Raw genomic sequence first — 22,170 nt, forward strand, 5'->3', positions numbered from 1 at the left:
ATTAGGCTCCCACTTATTAGCTCTCTACTTTCCGTTTCATCGCTCTTAGGCATTCTCGGTGAGTTCCATCACGGACAATTTGGTCGTGCGCAGTCCTATCCTCTCGCAATCCAAAATACCTTTGACTACCAAAAAGATAATGTTTTGGGTCCGAAATGTATAGAAAGAGGCATCCTTTGAATATAGATGTATGAGCTGCGCATCTTGAATTTAGATCTATTGATCAGAAGGAAAACGAGATTCTATGTGTTTCATGCAAAATATTCCATATTGACTAATACATCAAATGTTTCCACTACTTTAGTGAATCATAGGGATTGTGGCGGATTGTAGCCTGAATGTGAGTTCTACGTTCGTATCAGTGCAAATATTCGCCCTCAAGATGATGATCAATATAAGGGTAAGACTAACCAATGTTTGTTTCATCAATATATTTAGCATCATTACGACTGCCCAAGTTTCAAAATCTTAGTTACTTCAGGCTATTGCTTACGGTTTTTTGCACGGTCAAAGGAGTCTGTGGACCGCCAACGCTCCTACCTTTTCCGTTGAGCAACGTCAATTACGAACATCTCAAGCCAAAACAACAGTTTTGCGCTGAGCTCTACAAATTAGGTGAGTTCATTTTTCTATGCATCAGTCAGATTCTATGCCCTACGTATGCCTTCATCTATACTTTCCATTCTGTTCATCTTTTGCTTCACGGGAATGGAGCATTTAGGGGTTCTGTGTATATTTGATGGGAAATGATCGTTTCAAACCTTTGATTAAGGGCGCAATTGGAAGAACTGTCCATAGTAACAGTCTCTTTGTTTAGTTTCTTTGATTCTGGGCCAAAGATATCTTGTGGGGCCTTTAGAGGGTTTTGATGGATGGGTTCACTCTTCATGTCCTTATTCCTTGGCTCAACCTCTATGCCCTCTACTATCCTTCGGGGTGGCTTTTAGTCAAATCTCCTGATATCGTTGATCGTGTGTTTTATCATTGATGGCGTCACTTGAAATGCTAATGATCTGGTTTCCAAAATTCTCTTCTATCTCTCACGACGTATCTCCATCATAACATATCCGCTTTTACCGCAACATCCATCAATCAATCAACTTAATCGATAATTACTGTAAACCAAAATCAATCAATACCTTTGCTCATAATTGAAAATCCGGTCTTCGGTATCCCTCTTCACGACTGTAATTTGGAATTCGATATTTGTCTTGTTTATCATCCTGTTATTTCAAATGGATCAAAACGTCAATTGGATGATCGTTTGTCTCCTTTTTTGGTTGGGAAAAATTAATCCACTTAATAACAACCCTGTATCGACCCAATGGAAACCCCTTATATGTGATCGTTCCTCGTATCTATACTACTCTTTCCAACTCACCCTAATCTATTTCGTATTCGTATACCATATCAACAACCTTCCTTTACCTATCTCGTCTCTCTTCTCCATATTTTTTTTCACCTGACCCTTTCCGATCTTTCTTTTACACTGCCTCCCTTATATCTCCATCTTACCCTATTGCTATGTCCTCCTTTTTTGGATTATCGGCTTAGAACGAAAAACACCATTCCATTTTTATGATTCGAATTGAAAATCTTTAACTCAATCAGTTCATACATATATCAAATCATCATACCTTTCTTTCTAAACTTGACTTTCTTCTAATTAATTCTTTAAACACGAGGCGCGACATTTTTTTTTTCGTCTTGCCAAAACATTTCTGTTTCAATCTTGTATTTGACGGTAAAAACAGCAAAAAATCAAGACACAGTAGAATCAATCGATTCAAGTACTAGTTCAACTCAATCAGTCAGTATACAACCTTACACTGCCTCTTGTCGATCAATCTTGAATCGTAAATTAGTCTTCTTGTTGGAATAACCCCTCCTTTAGTGAGTTTATATCCATCAAATTCAATCGTCATCCATCTTATCCATCATCATAAACACGAAATAGAAAGATTGTCGTTTCTCTGAAATGTTGTTTGTACAAACAACTTTCTGATTCCTCGTCGCGTCCTGTCAAAATCAATACAAGATGTTGTTTATCGCTGTCCAACATTTAGATGGATCGTATAAACCCAAATACACCTTCATTGCATTTCCTTTATTTTGTATTTTTGAATCTCGTTTGACCACTGGCATCTGACTAATTCACCATTTCTTCATTATAAATTTGTGGTCGTTCAATAGTAGTTTGACTGGATAAATACCAAAATCCACACAATATGGATGTACTAGACGTGAGTGAGAAAATAAAGTTTCGGCACCTGAATTTCTACTTTTTACCATCAAAAATCGCAAATTTTCAGTTTGTTTGATCTAAAATTCCTGAAAATTCACCCCACTTCCATATCCAGTCGAAAAATTGGATAATTTCTCGTCTACACTATCATGACATTCCCTTTCCTTCCTCTTTACTTTTTCCCAAACTGTCTGCTTCAGTTATTTCTTATTTCTATCCTACTCAAACAATATTGCTCAAGGAATCATTCACGAAAATCAAGAACAACAGCTGATTATTGGATTTCTGCTCGTTACCTCCCTTATGTCAACCATGTCCATGCTACCTGTTTCTCACGACCGTGAATGTTCTGCTAAATCACCTTCACCTGTGCCTCACGAATTCTCACCATGTCCTTCTCGACTTCCCTTTCCTTCTCTTCTAACCGCAATCAACGATCTCGCATCTTCTCAACCTATCTCACCTATGGCATCCTCAACAACCCCTACCTACGGTCCATCAATCGAATCCACGACTGAATCTTCCTCCGCCTCCTCCGACATATCACCCGTTTCTGATGTTCTCGATTATATCGAACAGTTGGTTAATGACCATAACCACGTTGGTGCTGGGCACGATGCTCATGCTAGGCCTCATGTTTGCGACTATCCCGATTGTAACAAGGCTTTCGCTCGAAAGAGTGATTTAGCTAGACACTACAGGATTCACACTAATGATCGGTAAGCTGACTGGTCTAACCCGTTTGTAACAGAGCTAACACTACTCGTAGACCTTTCACCTGTACTTACCGAGGGTGTGGAAAATCTTTCATACAACGTTCCGCTTTAACAGTACATTATCGTGTACAGTGAGTTATACGGTATCTTCCATAATTAATCGTACCACTAACTTTCCTCTTCTATCTCTAGTACTGGTGAACGTCCTCATCATTGCGAAACCTGTAACAAAGCTTTCGCCGATTCAAGTTCTTTGGCTCGTCATAGGCGTATCCAGTAAGCTAGTCTCTCAATCATTAATCATAAGCATGTCTCCTTAGCTGATCGTCCTCATCAGTACCGGTATGCGTCCTTATACTTGTCGAGTACCAGGATGTGGTAAACCGTTCGCCAGGAGAAATACACTTCTTAAACATTGGAAACGTCAACATCCTCACCTTCCACCTCCTTCCACAAACTCTCACAAATCAAGCATCCACGCTCCTGTTGGCAACACTAGAACACCTTCTGGTACATCAACTAGTACTGCCGGCGAACAATACCCTGCTACACCTGGAAGTGCTAGTACCCCCCACGGCTACGCCCCCCTCCACCCGTCAGAGGGCCAGGCGTACACCTTCAGTGGCGGGTTCCCTGGATCGGTATTCGGAGGAGCTTCCGGACAATCCTCATACGTCTTCCCCGGACCACCAGGTAACCTCAGGCCACAGTTCTACCAGCAGCAAATCCCAGGATCAAATAACAGTCTCACTCCCATCACCGCCTCATCAGGTTATTTCGGAGACTCAATCCAGCAAGGTGTCAATGGTCAAACGCCCACAACGCCAGCCGCAGGAGGTTTCGGAAGTGAAATCAAGCAAAGTGGTACACCCTCCTCGTCACCCGGCATCAACCAGCAAGGCTTCAGTCAAGCGCAATACCCAAGTACTTTCCAAGGATACCAGCAACCATCGGCTTACCCGCTCTCGCGCTTCCCTAGCGAAGGAGGTATGATTTATGCCGATCCTCGAACTGCAAACAATATCACTCAACGATCGGTCTCAAGTCCGCTTGATGGTGCTAGATTTCAACCATATATGGGTCCATTTGGTCATGTCGGTGGTGGTTTCCACCCTTCACAACTGTCACTTCCGCCAAATCACCAAACTCATCTCATGCCATCTTACCATCATCAAATGAATATGGGTGTACAACCACGTTCAGTCAGTGAAATGAAACCACAGCTTCATCATTCACCCAACGGTGTTAACTCGGATGATGAAGATGAACCCCTTGTTGCTCTTCACGAAGCTCCTCCAACCTTCGCACTCCACCCTCCTAATGGTCCAGTTATGAACATGCCTTTCTCTGCTGTTGAGAGTGGTAATTATGGTCAATATCCTGGCGGTCAAGCTCAAATTTTGATGACTCACCAAAATAACAATGGTAGATTACATAGTGCCCCACCGACAATGCAGCGTTTCAACTCATTACCAACTGTACCAACTGTCAGTACTTGGGCTTCAGTGGATACGGAACAAGCTCAAAGTGCTGGCGATGCTCAGAGTGCAGATGAAGAATGGGAAGGTATCAGAGATGAAATGTTGAGTAGAGAAGCGTCTGTCACAGATGACGTACGACTCACATCCGTCACTGAACAGAATACTCCCACTGGTGCAGGTGAAGGTCAAGCATGGGGTGAACCAATAGAATATCCTGTTCCTTTGACAGAAAACCGAAAAAATCCATTCTCATCTACTGCTTCAAACACCTCAACTTCATCAACTTTGGTTGGATCTTCAATACATGGTTATCCTGCTCCAACCCACCTTCCTCCTATATATACTCAAGGAGGTCATCCAATGGCTCTTACTCCTATCAATACAAATGGTTTCTATCCTACACCTATCACACCTGCTAATTGGTCTCATGATGCCTACAAAGCCCACGCGAAATATGAAACTCCTGTTCCTACTATGGGTGGTCCACGTCATCCAGTGAATGATCAAGAAAACGAAAATCCCCAAGACATCACCCTGACAACTCCACCAAAATGGCTTGAACAGCAGCAAAGAAAAGAAGGGCGTACTGTTTCAGCTGTAGGACTTGGTATCGCAAATGTCCATTTTAGTGATCGTGAAGGCGATATCGTCACAGAGAAAGAGGACCAAGAATTGGCTGAAGGTGAAGAAGAACGTATTAGTGATGAAGAATCTATGGATGATGGTAGTGATGATGAGTTTGTGCTTGGTAAAAAAGCTAAAAAAGTTAGAAATGGTTCTGGTTCTGGTCCTGGACGTGGTAGAGGTAGAGGTAGAGGTGCTATGAGAGGTGTAGCAGGTAGAAGAGGAAGAAAGTAGTCGATCGGTCAATATCAAAATTCAACTACCACCATTTTCACCTACACCCGTAATCAAAAAAACGGAATGGAAGGACAGGATATACCTCACGATTACCCTCAAAAAGTAAAATTATACCAACCGTCTTTGGTCATTTCTCATCCTTCTATGGTCTTCTGCGTTTTTAATATTACATTTATGTTCAAACACCATTTTCATCCATCTCATATCATATACATGGACATTCTAAATCACCTTCTTTTTCACGCATTGTTTGTTTCTGCATTTTTTCCAATTTATTAGCATTGTCAAGTTCCACTTTTATAGTTCACGAGTAGTCAATACCCACCGCAAACCTGTTCACGCGCATACACCACTTTATATATATACACATCACATCCATCAATTCTTCTGTTTATAACGAATATCTAATGATTTTCCCTTTTCTAGTATATACGATCTTCAAAAACAAAACCCATAATCAAAACATTTAGATTTCCTCCATCGTCATCATATTGAATAGGTGGTAGTGAATAAAAGTAGATAAAAAATAAAAGTATAAAAGATACCACAAATTCCAAAGTAGTAGTAGTAATTATTGTGAGAAGTAAAAAATGCATTTGCATAGCCTAAATGTTGTTTCTGCGATGATATCCAACCGCGGGATTGTTGCGAATTAAATTACCGCGAGCCTTCAGCTTCAGATGCCGAGGACATTTGTGCTTCATCTTGAAGTGATGTACGATTAGCAGATGGCTAGACATCCCGATTGGCGAGATATACGCTAGAGCAAAGTGTATGTTGAATAATCGTAATTCACAAATATTTCACAAGAATCCAGAATTACTATAAAATGTTGTATGCATATTCCCTTTATCCTGCCTGATTATGTATGTATAGTATATCTAGATTGGGTCTAATCTATGTGAGACCATAAATTCTTAACAAAACCCTATGTTCGATCATTGCTAAAACCGTGAGTGAAATCGCAAGGTAGATATACCCTAGTCTTTTTCCGACACAACAGCTGTCATTACGGTAATACTGTAAAAAGTGGAAATCAATAAGATTAGCATTGACAATATTCTATAATTTTTCCCAATCGTCCTATCTTGTTAACTTATCCCCATCCTATTCTAATTTAATCGGTTATTCATTCATATTCATATATTCATGAATGAAAGTTTTTTTTTTCCCTTCACTCTTGACATATTTCTAAACACTCTTCTTTCAACATTTTTGATATAAGTTTCAAGACAAAAAAAAAAAAAGAATATATGAAGAGAGATAAAGAGAGACAGAGATAGGAGATATCCAAAAAAAAAACAAAAAAAACTTACTCGTCAACTTTACCACCTTTAAAACCATATTTAGGAGCTTTCTTTTTCGCTTCTAATTCAAAAGGAGTTTTCCAACTTTTACCTTGATCTTCTTCACCTGTACGTTGCATTGCCATTCTACCATAACCAACTAAAATATCAGAAAATAATCTTGAAAATTCAATTTCCTTTTCAATTTCATTTAAATGTGAGTTTACATCAGAATTTAATAGTTGACGTAATTTGGAAGATAAGATTGGGATATGTGAGGAAGGTAAATTGTCTGATAATCCATCGGTCTGAATATTATAGTTTTGAAAAGAAAAAAAATCAGAAGAAATCGAAAAGAATCAGCATTTTTCATATTATTACCATCTTCTCTTTTGCCTTGATTAAATAAAGATTTAATCTATAATATAATAGTTTTTCCTTGGAAAAATCGGTATAACTCACAAATAATATCACTACATCACCAATTTCAAGTTCAAAATTCTTGATATCAGCATGATCAGGTGTATCATGTATAACACCGTTTTGTTGCATGTCTTTCGGTATTTTTGATAATTGAAGCTACCAAGAAACCAAGTAGTAAATGAGTTAGCTAGACAACTACTTCATGTTCTGATATCATAATCGCCTTTAATGAGCGACGACGAGATTGTGAGTTTTTCCATATGGCTAATGAAGACTTTGTTATTCTTTCGACTCACTGGACAATTGAAGAAATGTGTTTGAGGTTCTGACATATATATTATTTGATCATTTCTCATTATAGCGTATCCTGAATCACCTAAACTGAGTGATTTGGTAGATAGGAGGTATGCATTAGTATATATTTCATTCGAATGTACACGTCGAGCCAATTGGCAAAACTCAGGACCATGATCGTTATTACTCACTTGACAAAACTAGCATCACCTTCTTCACCTAATCTAACACCTGTAAAAGTTGCTCCACCAGCTACGACTCTGTTATCATTCAACAATTTCTTATAGGCTTTATTCAAGACATCTCTTGGTTCTGAAGAAGCGAATTCTAATGATGTTTGTGAATAATGGTAACATAATGCTTGTGAAAATAATGATGGATCCACTCGGTCTGTCCATCCTCCTACTCCATCTGATAATGCTAAGTGGAGCTATATGATTATGTTAGTTGTATGATTTGTGATATGACAGACATCTATCCTCGAACCACCATCATGATTTGACAAGTCTTGTCTCGGATATATATGCAATGATTTGCAGTATACCGGTAGATTATAGAATAATGTTGAAAATAAAACAACAACTCACATCATTACCAACATTCTGAACAGCGAAGAAATCTTCACCTGCACCCCATTTCCTTATATCCGATTTGATCTTTTCTGCTACTTGATCTTGATTTTGATCATTTCCCGAAGAACTTGCTGATTTTAGTTCACCTCTACCTGCTGGTAAATCCATCATTTCATTTACCCATTTAGTTATACTATCATTTTTATCTCGATTCATAAATCCATATGGAGGTATTTTAGTTTTAGGTGAAACGAATGGAGGTGAATATTTTGATGCGTATGATAAACCTAAATTGTATGTGTATAGTGGTGTATTGGGATATAAAGGTGTTATCGTTGCATTATTATTACTCTCACTTGAAGTTTGCTTCAGTCTTTTCTGTAAAATTGTCTTTGAGAAAGATGATATAGTACCGTTTATTGGTGTTTTGTGCTTTATCGTTTGTAGTAGGACCATTTTCGTCAGATTGATCTTATAGATGTACAGTCCCTACCGTTCGTATAACAGCTCAGAAATCATAAATGTGATTATTGGATGAGAGCATATTAATAAGTGAACAGTAATCAAATACCATTTTGATGCACTCGAACAAGCTCAAAGTATCGATGAAATCGCTCATTCACGAACGCCTAATCCCGCCGGAAAGACAGGTTATACGGTAAAATACAAGAGGATGTTCCTGCTTATTATGCATTATGGAATGTTATAATGAGCTCGTATCGACTGAGACGACAAGATAAATTCAAAGCAGCAATCACCAGAACCAGCTGAGAGACAATATGCAATGCATGATATGTTGATACAAGGATGATATGACGACTTGACCTTCTTGTGATTCTACCTAGCTCCCTTTAGATGTCTAATTCCTTTTTCTTCCTTCTAATATACACCTATCATAACAATGTTTCTCCCAACGATGCTCGTGCCAAAGAAAGTCCTGCTGCTACAGTCTTTTCTACTGAGTTAGGATCAAGAAGAGATGGGTTGACCTCCTATGAATGATATTAGACAAATAGTGAGCATTATGGAAGATTACCGAAGATAATTCATTATAACTTACCATAATATCAACGGAAACCAAGCATCCAGTTTCAGCTAAAGCTTCAGTGATGTAATGGCCTGTAGGACGCATATGTCAGTCATGCTAATTCAATCGAGATGTCTCGACATTTAGCTTACCTTCTCTGAAAGATAACCCTCCTCTAACGGGTGTACCGGTACCTGCAAGCCATCGGACGTTAGCGTTCATTCCATAGCGATGACAAGCGGAGATTGTATATTTGTTTCAAATAATATAATATAATTTATGACTTACTAGGAGCAACAATAGGATCTAAAGCATCGACATCGTAACTCAGATGAATAGGTTTTGATCTATCTGGGTTAACGTGATCTAAAGCCATTTCAACTACTTTTCCAATACCATATTTATCCACATGATGCATTGAGAAAGCTTTGATACCATGTTTCTTGAGTATTTCTTTTTCTGGACCATCAACATCTCTTAGACCGATATAAACGCTGCGGTTCCGCCAAATTGCTCATCAGTGTTTACTCCTCAAATCCCATGTTTCTGTTATAACGTATATACAATAGTGAGATTATTCACTTACATTTCTTGAGGTTTTAAACAAGGTTTTAACCATTCATTGAACGGAGCAACATCTGTGCCCTCTAAACCAAGTAAGAAAGATACAGGACAACCGTGGAGATTACCTGAATCAGTTGAATTAGGTGTATTGATATCTGCATGTGCGTCGACCTATCAGCAAGATAATTATCAGTAAACTTCTTTGATCACGTAGTATTGATAACCAGGGCCTACCCAAATAAGGCATGCATCTGGATATTTTGCTTTTGTACCTGATACAGTTCCCATTGCCTATATAGTCGAGTGGTATTAGCTTTCACGGGGTATTCCTATATCTATACTGGTTAAGGCAATAAGAAAAGCTTTAATAACTTACTAAACTATGATCACCACCCAAAGTTAAAGGTAACCAACCTTTTTTAGCAATATCTTCAACTTCTTTTGATACTAATTTATTTACTGAAGAAACTAATCTTGGTTTTTTCATTTTACCTATATCTTCATCAGGTAATCTTTGAATTGTTTTTGTATCATCTTGACTTATATTTCCAACTTTTGCAGATTGATTTGTTGATGATGAAGGTGGTATTGGGTTGTAAGGAATATCAATATATTTTTCTTGTGAATTGTAATTTACTTCCCAGCCTAAATTTGTTAATTGTTCAACTAATCCAGCTTGTATCAATTTGTTAGGAGCTAAATCTACTCCTGTTCTACCTTGACCTCCACTGAGATATATCAAAAATAGATTTAAATCAGCATATTATATATCATAATTAATGATTGCTTACAAGAAATCTTGAAAACGACTCACCTGAATGGACATCCTACAATCTGTTAATCACAAAATGAGAATTAGCGGGGGGATCGTCGCTTCATGTCAACTTTATGGTGTAGAACGATAACTCACTCCCACAGTAGGATTACCTTTTAAAAATTTATATTTATATTGAGGTTCTAAACTATCACCTTTTTCAGCTGATGGTTTTGAATATATATGGTTTGACCTTATGGCAGCTATCCTACTTATTGGTGATGCTTTCAAGGAAGATCTAAGCGGCGCGGATGCTCGAGAAAGGAATGTCATTTCTGTTGATGTTAATCTAGACAATGTATTGATGAAGTTCCTGTTTTATAGCTGTGTAGTAACTGAAGAACAGCTGGTACGATTTCTTTCAATATGAATGATCTATGCAGATATGCGGGGCTGTTTTTTTGCAGAATAAAGGAAGACCTCATAGATATATATGCGCAATAACATATCGTTGCTCGATTGAAATTTCTCGGTTAGATGCAATTATTAGATGCGGCTACGGCTATTAACGTTAAATATATTATATGTATGTATTGTTGTCATTATATTTTCATCTCTCTTGGCGCTTCCTTCCGATCTTACGCTAATAGGCTACGGCAACGATGAGGATAACCACATGGTCATAACGTAAAAATCAGATCAACCTCGTCCGCTTTAGTGGATTTGTTATCGTTGAGGTCCACAGAGTATGCATCAAATTCTACAGCATGCAGGGCAATGCGTGTCTGCATAAAATCTAAAGGCCGGTCTGGCAACAGTGGGCACAGAATATTTACTCATCTACAGATCGATATATGTGAAGATTGTGCAAGTGAGGTAGATTATGAAATGTAATATCTATCTCCGATATGACCCATACCTATAGCAAGATTAATATAATATACTTATCAGCTATCGTGTCCCATATCTCGCGAGTCTTCACATATGAAATCACTTACCAGGTGAAATTACCCAAGCTCTCTTTTCACCACCACTATGATCCCTTCTATGTTGTCTAGAGAACTTCAATTGATCTGTATCTTTAACTTCTATCTTAAATTGATTTGAGGATAATTCTTGTTCCGTCTTTAACCCATCTCTTGGATCAGGTTTTTCTCCTACATCGTTTGCGGATTGATTCATATTTGGATGAGATATTGTTTTTGTTGCAAAATCAGCTTCACCCAAGGATTCACCTAATTGTAATGAACTCGGATCATATGGGATTCGCATTTCAGATAATTCTGGATCGATAGCAGCTGTAACTATTTGTACTTCTGGGAATGCTCGATGTACGGAATGTATAGCTGATTCCGTTATCAAGTACGTCAAGAAGATTATGTTCGTTGCTTTTATACCGTGATCCAGTAAAACACGTATAGCCATCACTACATTTCAAATGTCACCTCAGTATCTCCGCTAACGACATCAGGGTTTGGGCACCAAAAAGGGCCGTTAATCTATCAGTCAAACATCGGGTACTTACTAGCAGCAGCACCTGTACCCATCTGACTATCCAATAACAATACCTTTACATCACTACTTGTTTCTCTACATTTTATTGAACCTGGTAGATCGCTCTTCAGCAGTAGGGGTTCACCAGTCTTTGGGTCGGATTGAATCAACAGCGCTCCGATGGGAACATCGCGGATCACCCTTCTAAGACCATGTGAGAAAGGGCCACCAGAACGGAGGATTGATATGCCGACCAGAGTCTAAACCCAGAACCACATCAGCATGATTAGCGTATAATGTTTAGGTTCGCTCTTCCTCTGTCTCTGCAGAGATATGCCTTCCAGATAAGACTTACGTCGTCACTCGCTAAGCCTTCGTAGTCCAATCCTAGAGGCGTCTTTACGGTCTTCGGCTGACAATGGACTAAAGTCAACGCTTTTTCCACTACAATGGTAGATAGCCTGTCGGCATGAAAGATAAATTCTTCTCTCTCCGTTGTCCTATCTCTGAGTATAGTCATAATACCCTGTTCAGGTCGGTATCATCAGCTGCTTAACTAATGAGATTTGCCCAAATGTCTATCTCACCAATAGCTGATTAGTCTGCTCCAGCAGTACGACGTTGGGCTTATCTTCCGTTTCACCGTTGACTAAGGTTGACGATCTAGACCTGGCTTTCGCTTTTTCTTCTCCAGATTCTGCTAACATCCGTCTGAACCTTAGGGACCGCGTATCGAGTTGACGTTTGACATGAGTCACTAAGAGCTCGATAGCCAGTTGATTCGAGGACCCCGGTACGATCTGGAAGGTTACCGTAAGTTACTCATATGGCCATCGAGGAGAAGACAACTTACTACATCCGCATAACGGGAAGAAGGTTGAACGAAATTGTCATAACTATTCTTGACGAACCGTAGATACTGGCAACAGTATATTCATTGAGCTCTCACTCGTTATACTGAGATCGATGTAATACAGATCTTGATATCACTTACCTGATCCAAGATCCCTTCAACATCTCTGCCTCTCTCCTTCACATCCCTTTTTATACGTCGAGCCAACATCAGATCAGAATCACAATTCTATCAAGAAAAGTAAGCTAGCCAGTCGTTGCATCGGTGTCCTAATGAATGTTTAGCTTACCACAAACACCTTCAGATCATACAATGATCGTAATTCTGGTGACTGTAAAGCCATGATTCCTTCCCTAAGAATGGCTTTGTAAGCTGGCTACATGAACGATCATATCATGGTTCGGCTTACACAATGATGACACTCGCTCCATAGATATACTTCTTTTCTGGCATTCTCCCTGAATTGAGGTGAGCTAAAACCAATTTGTAACCTTCTGACAGCTGATCGAAACTTACGGTGATGCTCAAAGGAGTAGACCGGTATCTATCGATTATCTCAGCTAGCTATCGACTGCGAGTGTGCCAGCATATGGCTTACCTCAGTGGCTTTACCTTGTTTGAGATCCATCAAGCACTAAAAAGCGGTTGATCAGCTGACATCATCGAAATCGTCGAGAGCAGACCAGCTGTACCTTAACGAAAAGAGGAGTATCAATTGAGTTTGGGTGATCTACAATGGCGCATAAGCTCCTGGTTTCGTCAGGACTGCTACGGGATTTTGAGCTCACCAAAATCATAATCGTTATTGAAAGCCTGTTTGACTTCTTCTGGTTGTAACGCCCGATAAAAGGAATCTTGTGATAAGATAAGAACGGTAGGAACGTAATTTAATGCTGAAAGAATGGCTCGTGCTACGGATGTCTGAATAAGCTCTCAAGGTCAGCTACACGTAAGTTTCAATGGACTCGCAAGCTTGATGTCATTGCTCTCACTTTACCAGAAGCACTACCACCAGCTATACCAATCACATAAGCTTCAACGTTCTTCCCGTCAGGTCCATACCATGGTGCTCTACCATGTGAAGCCATTACCATATTCTTGCTTCTTGAGGACTTCCTCGTTTGAAGCTTTGGCCGTGATGATGGATGTAAGTGATCCGCATTATGACCAGACATATTGAGGCAGAAAACAAATCAAGACAAACAAGGAAGTGCAGATCACGAACTTTATATCAGTTATGGTAACAGCTATATAGGATGAAAGAATCACAAACTTTGAGCTGTGGTGTATATCCTGTTATCTGCACAAGTCTTCCTCTCGCTTAATCTCGTCTAACCATTCAACCGGTAACCACACCGGCGATCACCGCAATTCTGTGAATATTAATGCATCGATTTGATCCCGCGTTTCAAGTAATAAGAAGCTCGTACGCGTTGAATGAAACCTTTTCGCGACCATGCTCAATTTGTCAACAAACAATTTCATCACTATTCTTATAGTACTTCGTTCAACTCCCTTGAAATACATTACTATATCCCTCTTGTATATTATATATACCCAGGCTCGCCAAAGTATCAGAGTCAGCAAGAGGTCAGACTGGTGTTGATTGGCTTACAAAGTTCAAACTAAGGGATACCAAGTTATCGAAAACATGGACGGAGAACCACCTCAAGAAGAAGATTTCTCTCAAATCCCTCTAGTGGAGAGGAGTCAGCATAAGGTCAGTCATCTTGATCCTAAAAGCTGCTGAAGTGCTATTAATTTTCTCAAGCTGACTTGGTTGATCTTTCCTTTAGAATTGGAAAGCCAGATTATCAGCATATACAGATGTCATAGCGAAATCAGCTAAGACAGCTTCGGACACTGATCCTTTCTTTCGACCATTCGTATCGGATGGTGCATTACTGTAAGCTATGCCTTGGAATCTGTCTGTTCTTCATAGAGCAAAGGCTTATATCTCAACTCCATATTCAGAAAGAAATGGTGTTTGGATTCGAATGTTGTAGCACAGGAGAAAGGTATTGAGGCTGTTTTAGCAATCGTACAGTATAGTGGGGAAACTAGTGCGAAGTAAGTAACATTTACAGCATTATCTGTACAATTTAGGGCTCATAATCGTCAAATTATTCAGAATACGGCCAGAAGTGGTCCCTGCTATAGTAGATAAGGCTTTGGGATCAGCTCGAGCGGGTACAAAGAAGAAAGGTATAGACTTATGTGCTATGTTTGTAGAAGTTGAGAATGGGGGAGAAGGTGTCATGGTATGTCATTGGGCTGTATATTTATATACAAAGCTGACGTTATCAATATTGTATAGGAGGATGTTATGGCTGGTTTTGGTGCCAAGCTACCGAAAGCTGTAGCTGGATCAGTGACTTGCATAAAGGAAATAATAGAGTGAGCTACTTGATCGGCCCACTACTCATAGTTCGTTAGCTGACAGCGAAATATCTAGATTATTCGGTGTACCAGCGTTAGGCAATATTAAGCCACTACTGAAATCGTTATCGAAGATATTTGGTCATTCCGATAAGAACGTTAGAGCAGAAGGAACAACATTGACCATAATTCTGTACACCTATCTTGGTCCAGCTTTACTTCCAGCATTAGCAGATCTGAAACCTGTACAAATGACAGAGTTGCAGAAAACATTTGATTCGATGGATGCGGAAGGCAAAGGAGCTGGAACAGGTAAACCTACCAGATATACTAGAAAGACGCAGAGGGAGAGAGAAGCTGCAGAAGCTGCTGGTGGAGGTGACGAAGAAGGATTAGATGCAGGAGAATCCGAAGCTCCAGCTGCAATAGATCCTAAATCATTGTTAGATCCTGTAAATGCCTTAGCTCTGTTCCCTTCAGACTTGATGGATAGATTAGGTTCATCAAAGTGGAAAGATAGATTAGAATCTTTAGAAGAATGTACTAAAGTCCTGGTACAACCTCAAAATGCAAGTATATCAGATTCAAATGTCGATTCATATGGACCTTTAGCTCAACTGTTAGGTACAAAATGTAAATCAGATGCAAATGTGAACGTGGTAATTGAAGCGTCAAAAGTGATCGAAGGTTTAGCTAAAGGTATGGGTAAACCCTTCGGGAGATTTAGAAGTACAATAATGCCCGGTGTGATGGATAGGTTAAAAGAGAGAAAAGCAAATGTAACGGAAGCTTTGGGTAGAGCTTTAGATGCTCTTTTCACGACGGTCAGTTGTTTTACATGTCTTAACATGTGTTTAGCTTATAAATTCCGGATTATGACTGACTCAAATGGTAATTACAGACGACATTTTCAGACATAGTAGAAGATATTTTACCCAATATGAAATCGAAGAATCCCCAAGTGAAAGAAGGTACACTGAAATTTTTACATCGTTCACTCCAGACCACGACAGAAGCGCCCGGCAAAGATTCAATAAAACCGATAGCAGAAGCTTTGGTTACGCTGTTGGGTGATAGTGCTGAACCAGTAAGAACAACAGCGGCAGAATGTTTAGGTACCATGATGAAGATTTTAGGTGAAAGAGTGTTCAATCCGTTCATTGAGGGAGTAGGGGAATTACAGATGGCTAAAGTAAAAGATGCATTCGCAAGAGCAGAAATCAAGTATAAAGCTGGAGGTGCTAAACCAGCTGCAAAGGCGCCAGGTGCTGCCAAACCACCAGCACTAGCGGCCAAGAAGGTAAGCTCATGTCTCGCCTATTATAGAGCATGGGAATTAAGCTGAGATCACACATAGGCTCCACCAAAACCTGCTCCATCTGGTTCTCCGCCAATCAAAGCCTCTGGAAAATTCAACGTGGATGAACTGTTGGACGATTTCTCTGCTCCCCCTGCGAAAGCTCCTCCCGCTCGATTCGCTAGACCTGGAGTGAGCTTCCTTCTTTTTTTCTATGGGTTTGCTCGAAGGTCGCATTACTGACATGCATATAGGCTGTCAAGCCTGCAGCATCAGCATCCGCTCCTCCCGCTTCACCCAAACCACCTGCTACTTCCACCATTAAACGTCTTCCCCCGTCCGCAGCAGCAGGTCCTTCGAAACCAGCCCCCAAGCCAGCATCTAAACCAGTAGCTGCAGCATCATCGTCCAAAGCAGGCTCATCCAAATCATTAGCTGCTTCCCCTTCTGAGCCAGTGAAATATCGGTATTCACCAGAAGAAGCATTAGCTATAGCCTCAGACACTATACCGTCTGACTACCACACTAAATTAGCTGACGGTGCTTGGAAAGTGAGATTGGAAGCCGCTGAAGAAATGGTTAAGTGGGTTGGGGAAGAAGACGGTGCTGAAAAGGTAGAATCTGAGGTCATGATGCGTTTCTTGGCTAAAACTCCTGGTTGGGGTGAGAAGAACTTCCAGGTCAGTCAGCTAAAGCTTGACATACTGGTTTTAGCAGCTAGGCTGACCCTCTTACTTCTATAGGTATCAGGCAAATTGTATCAAGTGATGGGAATCATGGCAGAGAAATCACCTTCATTCAACAAACCTTCTGCGGCAATAGTGATTGGACATCTAACGGATAAATTGGGTGATATGAAACTAAAGAAACCTGCTGGCGATACTTTAACGATATTTGCCGAGAAAACGTCTTTGGCTTTTGTTCTTGCTCAAGGTGAGTTGTCGCGATAATGATATGTCCTGCAGCTGATTGTGTTAAATGATAGGTTACGAGCCTATGACAAAACAGAAAGCACCGAAAGCTCAAGCAGATGCGTTGACTTGGATCAAACAGCAGTTAATCGATTTTGGAATCGCTGGTATCCCGTTAAGAGATATGATTGGGTTTGTAAAAAATGCTCTTGGTTCTCCTAATGCTTTAGTGAGGAAAAGTGCGACAGAAGTTTTGGTTACTGTAAGAATAGCGGTCGGCGCAGGTAAGCCACATCCTTTTACTTCAACGTGGAACTCATTCAGGAATGGATATTTACGCTTAATGTTTTGCATTAGATATATCTGGTTTCTTGGAAGATTTAAATCCTCAATTATTGAATACGATTAACTCGGAATTCGATAAAGTCTCATCGTCAACTCCACCTGAACCTACTAAGACACAAGTAGATTTGCAAGAAGCTGCGCCGGGTGCGGGAGGATCAGGAAAAGGTGGTAAAGGTGGAGCAGGAGCAGATCCTCTAGATGATTTGATACCGAGACAAGATTTAGATAAGTTAGTATCCTCATCGTCTGTCATACAAGATTCGAAATCGGATGCTTGGAAAACTAGAAAAGAAGCTTTTGAAGCTTTGAGTGCTGTTTTGGAGGTCAAGAGTAATAATAGGCTGAAGCCTAATATGGGTAAGTGTCAGGCTGTTTCCATTTGAGCTCACATTACCGGCTGAAGCTGACATACCTAATCACACAGGTGAGATCGGTGGTGTGCTCAAAAAAGCTATGGCAGATACCAACCTCTCGGTGAAGATGCTTGCTTTAGGTATCATCTCCAAGATCGCTACTGGTATGGGTCAACCGTTTGAAAAGTATCAAAGACTGCTGGTAGCGCCTGTTGCCAGTGTTTGTGCTGATCAAAAGGCACCTACTCGAGCAGCAGCCACAGCTGCTCTGACAGCGATGGCTGATGCGACAGGTGGTCTTGACTCCATGTACGCTGGTTTGGGATCAAGTTTAGAATCTACGAACCCATTACTAAGGGCTACTGTACTTGGTTGGCTCGCTGCTCGGGTCAAGGAAGAACCACCTTCACCCAATGCTGACATGTCTCCCCTTGCTGGACCGATCATCACATGTTTGGAAGACCGAAATGGGGATGTCAGAAAGGGCGCCACCGCGGTTTTACCTTTCGTAGTCGCCAGCGCAGGATACGATTTTGTGATGGATCAAACGTCAAGGTTGAAACCTGCTTCAAAATCTACTATCGTCCCCCTGATCAACAACGCTCGATCTAACGCACCTGCTTCTGGGTCAGCACCTTCCAACGCGGCACCTGCAGCACCAGCAGCATCAGCTTCAAGAGGCGCGGCAACTCCAGCTGCATCAAGAGTAGCTAAATCCTCGACCGGTTTACGATCTGCTCCTGGATCTCCTGCTCCTGCATCAATACCTTCGATGCCGAAACCATCTGCTGTTCCAGCTCGATCAATGGCTATGAAAGCTTTATCATCTGTTCCAACTTCCCGAGCTATACCATCACATACTTCAAACGATGATCGGCCAACTGGTTTACCGAAATCCAGAATGGCTTTACCTCGTCCTGCATCTTCAGCATCACATACTCCCTCAATAGCTTCTTCTGCTGCAGCTTCAACATCGAAAACACTTCCTTTCTTAAATAACGAATCAGCACCTCGTGCAAGTCGTATAAAGAGAGATACTACCCGATGGCTACTAGATCCTTCTCCAAAAGCCTCTTCAGATCTCGGTGAATATTTACAACATCAGATGGAACCACAAGTGTCGCCAGAATTGTTCTCATCTTTGTTCAGTAAAGATCACAGAGCGGAAGAAGATTATATGGCCGCTTTATCGACCATGTCGGACTTTTATGATGTTACCGCACCATCTTCTCTTGCTTTAGAAGAAGACGAAATACAGAGTATTCAACTGGCCAATGTTGATTTAGCCTTGAAGTATGCCGCTTTGAAATTGTTAGGGAACAATACTCAACTAGCTAATAGGTGTTTAGAATTACTCAGCAATATAGTGGAATTGATGCCTAAATACAACGAGAGGTTCTCAGACACAGAAGCGAAGCTGTTTGTTCCTGCTCTAGTGTTCAAGGTAAGCTACTTCCTATGAATTAAGTGATTATTAGCTTACATCTTTTTAACAGCTTGGTGATACTAAGTTCGGGCCGAAACTTGCACCGATCTTTGAATCGCTTGACAAGGTTATTGCCGGGTCTCAAGTGATTGCTTTATTAGTACAATATGGCTTAGAAGATAAATCAGCTGGTAAAACATGCAAGAATGAATCTCTTGCTCTCATCGAAAAGGCCTATAAGAAACGAGGTTCGATTCTGAGGACACGAGAAGACAGAGGATTCTACGAAACCATAGCTAGATGTATAAGTGATAGTGGGACCAGAAACGCTGCACTGAGTGTCATGGCGTGAGTAGTATCGGCAAACCGTCTTGGTCATCTAAAAAGCTGACCAAATGTCTAGATTGCTACAATTACAAGGAGAATCTCGAAGTTTGGCCGCAGTGGTTGAAGCAATGCCACAATCGAGTAAAGATATGCTCGCCAACCGAAGATCTACTATGGCTGCCAGCAAATCTGGTATACCGAACCCACTAGTAGCGAAAGTATCGACAGATTCGATACCCGAAGGTTCGCCAAGATTAAACCGTCTTGCCAGCCCCCGTGTAAATCAGGTACCTCGAGGAATTACTGTAGATTCGCCTAGAACTGCTGCATCACCAGCTTCAAGATTACCTAGATCTGGAATCGATTCCCCTTCACAGCATAGAACTATGCCTGCTCCATCAGGATTGCCTAGACCTGAAAGCATACCAGCTCCTGCTCAGATATCTACAGCAGCCACCTCACGACCTCAAAGGCCGACGAGGGATGTTTTCGGTAATACCAATGGAAGATCTGCAGCGTTACAACCTTTAAGTCGACCTCCATCTTCTTCAGCACCTCGCTCAAGTGGCCCAGACGTTATCAAAACCATCAATGAAATTCGAAACGATGATCTTGATAAATGCGTTGATGCTCTGAAAATAATACAACACTTGTTGAGTACGTCACCAGAACTGTTAATCGATAACGTCGAAACTTTTAGTGATACTCTGATGGATCAATTCGAATTCGCATTTACACCACCTGAAAATTTGAGGGAGAACCCTAAATACTTTAGAGTTGTCAAACATCTGATTCAAACCTTTAGTGGAATGTCCTCAAATCAAGAATTAATGAAAAGACTATCGTTCAGTCAATTATATAACGTGCTGAATTGCTTATCATTAAGATTAGTTCAAACTGATAAATTGGGTGGGGCAATATCAGATATGTCAAGATTTTTCAATTTAGTTTTAATACAATGTTTATCTACACCAGATAGATTATTAGTATTTCAAGTAATGTTCAAATTGTTATTAGATTTAACTAAAGATTTTTCGATAAACAGAGTTTTGGCAGGTGATTCAGAACAAGCTAATCATCCAGATTTAGTCATTAAATGTTTATGGAAAAGATGTAAAATATTAGATGACGATTTCAAAAATAAAAGAATAAAACCTGGACCATTATTGGCAGTTTTAGAAGAATTCTTACAAGGTGTTGGACCTTCTGAATATAGGAAAAGAGCTCAAGAAAATATTGCTTTGGGTGATATGCCTTTAAGAACAGTCAAAACTATAATTCAAAAAATGTTGGTTTACACACAAGAATCAAATTTAGAAGTTTATGATATACTTTTAAACCAATTCGGTGATCATGCTGCTTCGACTATTGTTTATACTTATGTTTTCAGATTAGCTGGAAAGTCAGCTTCCGCAACTGCTACAAGTGAAGCAGGATCGGAACGATCGACTAAACCGATATCAAGAGCTAGATCACCTTTATTACCTGTATCTGAGAATGATAGACCTGCATCTTCTTCAAGTCATGTAACATCAACTTCCATCCCATCTGAAAGACCTCCTTCATCTGCTAATACACCTACATTAGAAAGTGCTCCTTCTCCACCTGCAAGAGAAGAAACAGAAGCCGAAAGATTGGTCAAAAACCTTAGAAGTGAAAATCAAGCTAAAGTAAGTTTAACGATCTTGATTATGTATACATGTATATGCTGACTTGACCTGACATCAAATAGAGCTTAGATGGTTTATACGCTTTCATCAAATCTAGACCTGATGCTGAAGATGAAGTGAATGCTGCCATTGCCGCTCACTTGACTCCAACATTCCAAACTTATGTAAGAAGAATGATTGAACAGAGGAAAAACAATGATAATCCATGTAAGCGTTGAACCATGCAGAAAGCCTTGTGCGAACCCTTGAAAGCTGATGATTGATAATGAACTTAGCCCCTGCTCGAGGTGGAGTAACATCACCTATAAGATCACCTTCTCGACCAGAATCAATGCCACCTTCACTGAAACCATTAAATTCCAACGCTTCCAATAGTAACGGGACTGGAGTACAGCAGAAAAATGGACCTAGACCATCAAGTTTAGCATTAAATGTTGATAAGAATCTACCATTGGATGATCAATTAGCACAATATAAAAACTTATTCAGAAATCAAGCTGTTAATAATCTAAATACTTCTTCTAGAGATAATAGTGCTTCTCCACCACCTTCATCTCGTCAATCCCTACAATCGAATGAAGTTTCGGATGAAGTTTTGGGTGGAGCTGGAGTCGCGAGTAATGGTGTTAGAGCACCTAGAGCAAGTGATGTGGATTAGGTGTATGTTAGGGGAAAGAAAAATATGAAAGAGAGAAAGAGAGAGGACCTTGGGTTTTTATCGTTTTCCATTTTGATTTCAGTGATTATTTTCATTCGCATTATTTCATTTGTGGTTTTTTAGAGCAATTTTTGCATTCTTGTTTAGATATGCTATGTATATTATTATCATTAAATCCGTTTTTCCACCTAATGTACAGATATCTTCGGAATATGCAAAGAAAATGCAGAGTGT

At 40.1% G+C, this 22,170-nt stretch overlaps 5 protein-coding genes across 5 annotated transcripts; 2 read left to right on the forward strand and 3 right to left on the reverse strand.

Annotated features, from left to right (window-relative positions):
* Positions 1-2,548: 2,548 nt before the first annotated feature.
* L201_005389 (uncharacterized protein) lies at positions 2,549-5,300 on the forward strand (the record flags this gene model as incomplete). The annotated part of the gene is made up of 4 exons (XM_066221120.1): positions 2,549-2,964; positions 3,015-3,092; positions 3,154-3,237; positions 3,299-5,300. The coding sequence occupies 4 exons, from the start codon at positions 2,549-2,551 to the stop codon at positions 5,298-5,300; spliced, it is 2,580 nt and encodes an 859-aa protein (XP_066077217.1).
* Positions 5,301-6,283: 983 nt separating this feature from the next.
* On the reverse strand, positions 6,284-8,334 carry L201_005390 (uncharacterized protein; the record flags this gene model as incomplete). The annotated part of the gene is made up of 6 exons (XM_066221121.1): positions 6,284-6,323; positions 6,620-6,897; positions 7,052-7,168; positions 7,309-7,393; positions 7,498-7,736; positions 7,894-8,334. The coding sequence occupies 6 exons, from the start codon at positions 8,332-8,334 to the stop codon at positions 6,284-6,286; spliced, it is 1,200 nt and encodes a 399-aa protein (XP_066077218.1).
* A 437-nt stretch (positions 8,335-8,771) lies between these two features.
* On the reverse strand, positions 8,772-10,556 carry L201_005391 (arginase; the record flags this gene model as incomplete). The annotated part of the gene is made up of 9 exons (XM_066221122.1): positions 8,772-8,870; positions 8,939-8,997; positions 9,058-9,099; positions 9,194-9,399; positions 9,492-9,640; positions 9,704-9,760; positions 9,846-10,197; positions 10,284-10,303; positions 10,380-10,556. The coding sequence occupies 9 exons, from the start codon at positions 10,554-10,556 to the stop codon at positions 8,772-8,774; spliced, it is 1,161 nt and encodes a 386-aa protein (XP_066077219.1).
* Positions 10,557-11,104: 548 nt separating this feature from the next.
* Positions 11,105-13,745, reverse strand: L201_005392 (uridine kinase; the record flags this gene model as incomplete). The annotated part of the gene is made up of 14 exons (XM_066221123.1): positions 11,105-11,142; positions 11,222-11,650; positions 11,749-11,977; positions 12,073-12,243; positions 12,305-12,517; positions 12,571-12,636; positions 12,712-12,798; positions 12,860-12,923; positions 12,980-13,028; positions 13,087-13,114; positions 13,169-13,204; positions 13,263-13,300; positions 13,359-13,491; positions 13,563-13,745. 14 exons carry the CDS (start codon positions 13,743-13,745, stop codon positions 11,105-11,107), a joined length of 1,764 nt encoding a protein of 587 aa, XP_066077220.1.
* Positions 13,746-14,221: 476 nt separating this feature from the next.
* L201_005393 (uncharacterized protein) lies at positions 14,222-21,936 on the forward strand (the record flags this gene model as incomplete). Its single annotated transcript, XM_066221124.1, has 17 exons — positions 14,222-14,290; positions 14,367-14,476; positions 14,545-14,640; positions 14,702-14,831; positions 14,888-14,967; positions 15,026-15,773; positions 15,851-16,249; positions 16,307-16,438; positions 16,501-16,926; positions 16,990-17,179; positions 17,232-17,441; positions 17,515-17,859; positions 17,927-19,299; positions 19,352-19,629; positions 19,685-21,278; positions 21,341-21,485; positions 21,554-21,936. The coding sequence occupies 17 exons, from the start codon at positions 14,222-14,224 to the stop codon at positions 21,934-21,936; spliced, it is 6,708 nt and encodes a 2,235-aa protein (XP_066077221.1).
* Positions 21,937-22,170: the final 234 nt, after the last annotated feature.

This window comes from Kwoniella dendrophila, chromosome 7 (genome assembly GCF_036810415.1).
Source record: "Kwoniella dendrophila CBS 6074 chromosome 7, complete sequence".
Lineage (NCBI taxonomy): Eukaryota > Fungi > Basidiomycota > Tremellomycetes > Tremellales > Cryptococcaceae > Kwoniella > Kwoniella dendrophila.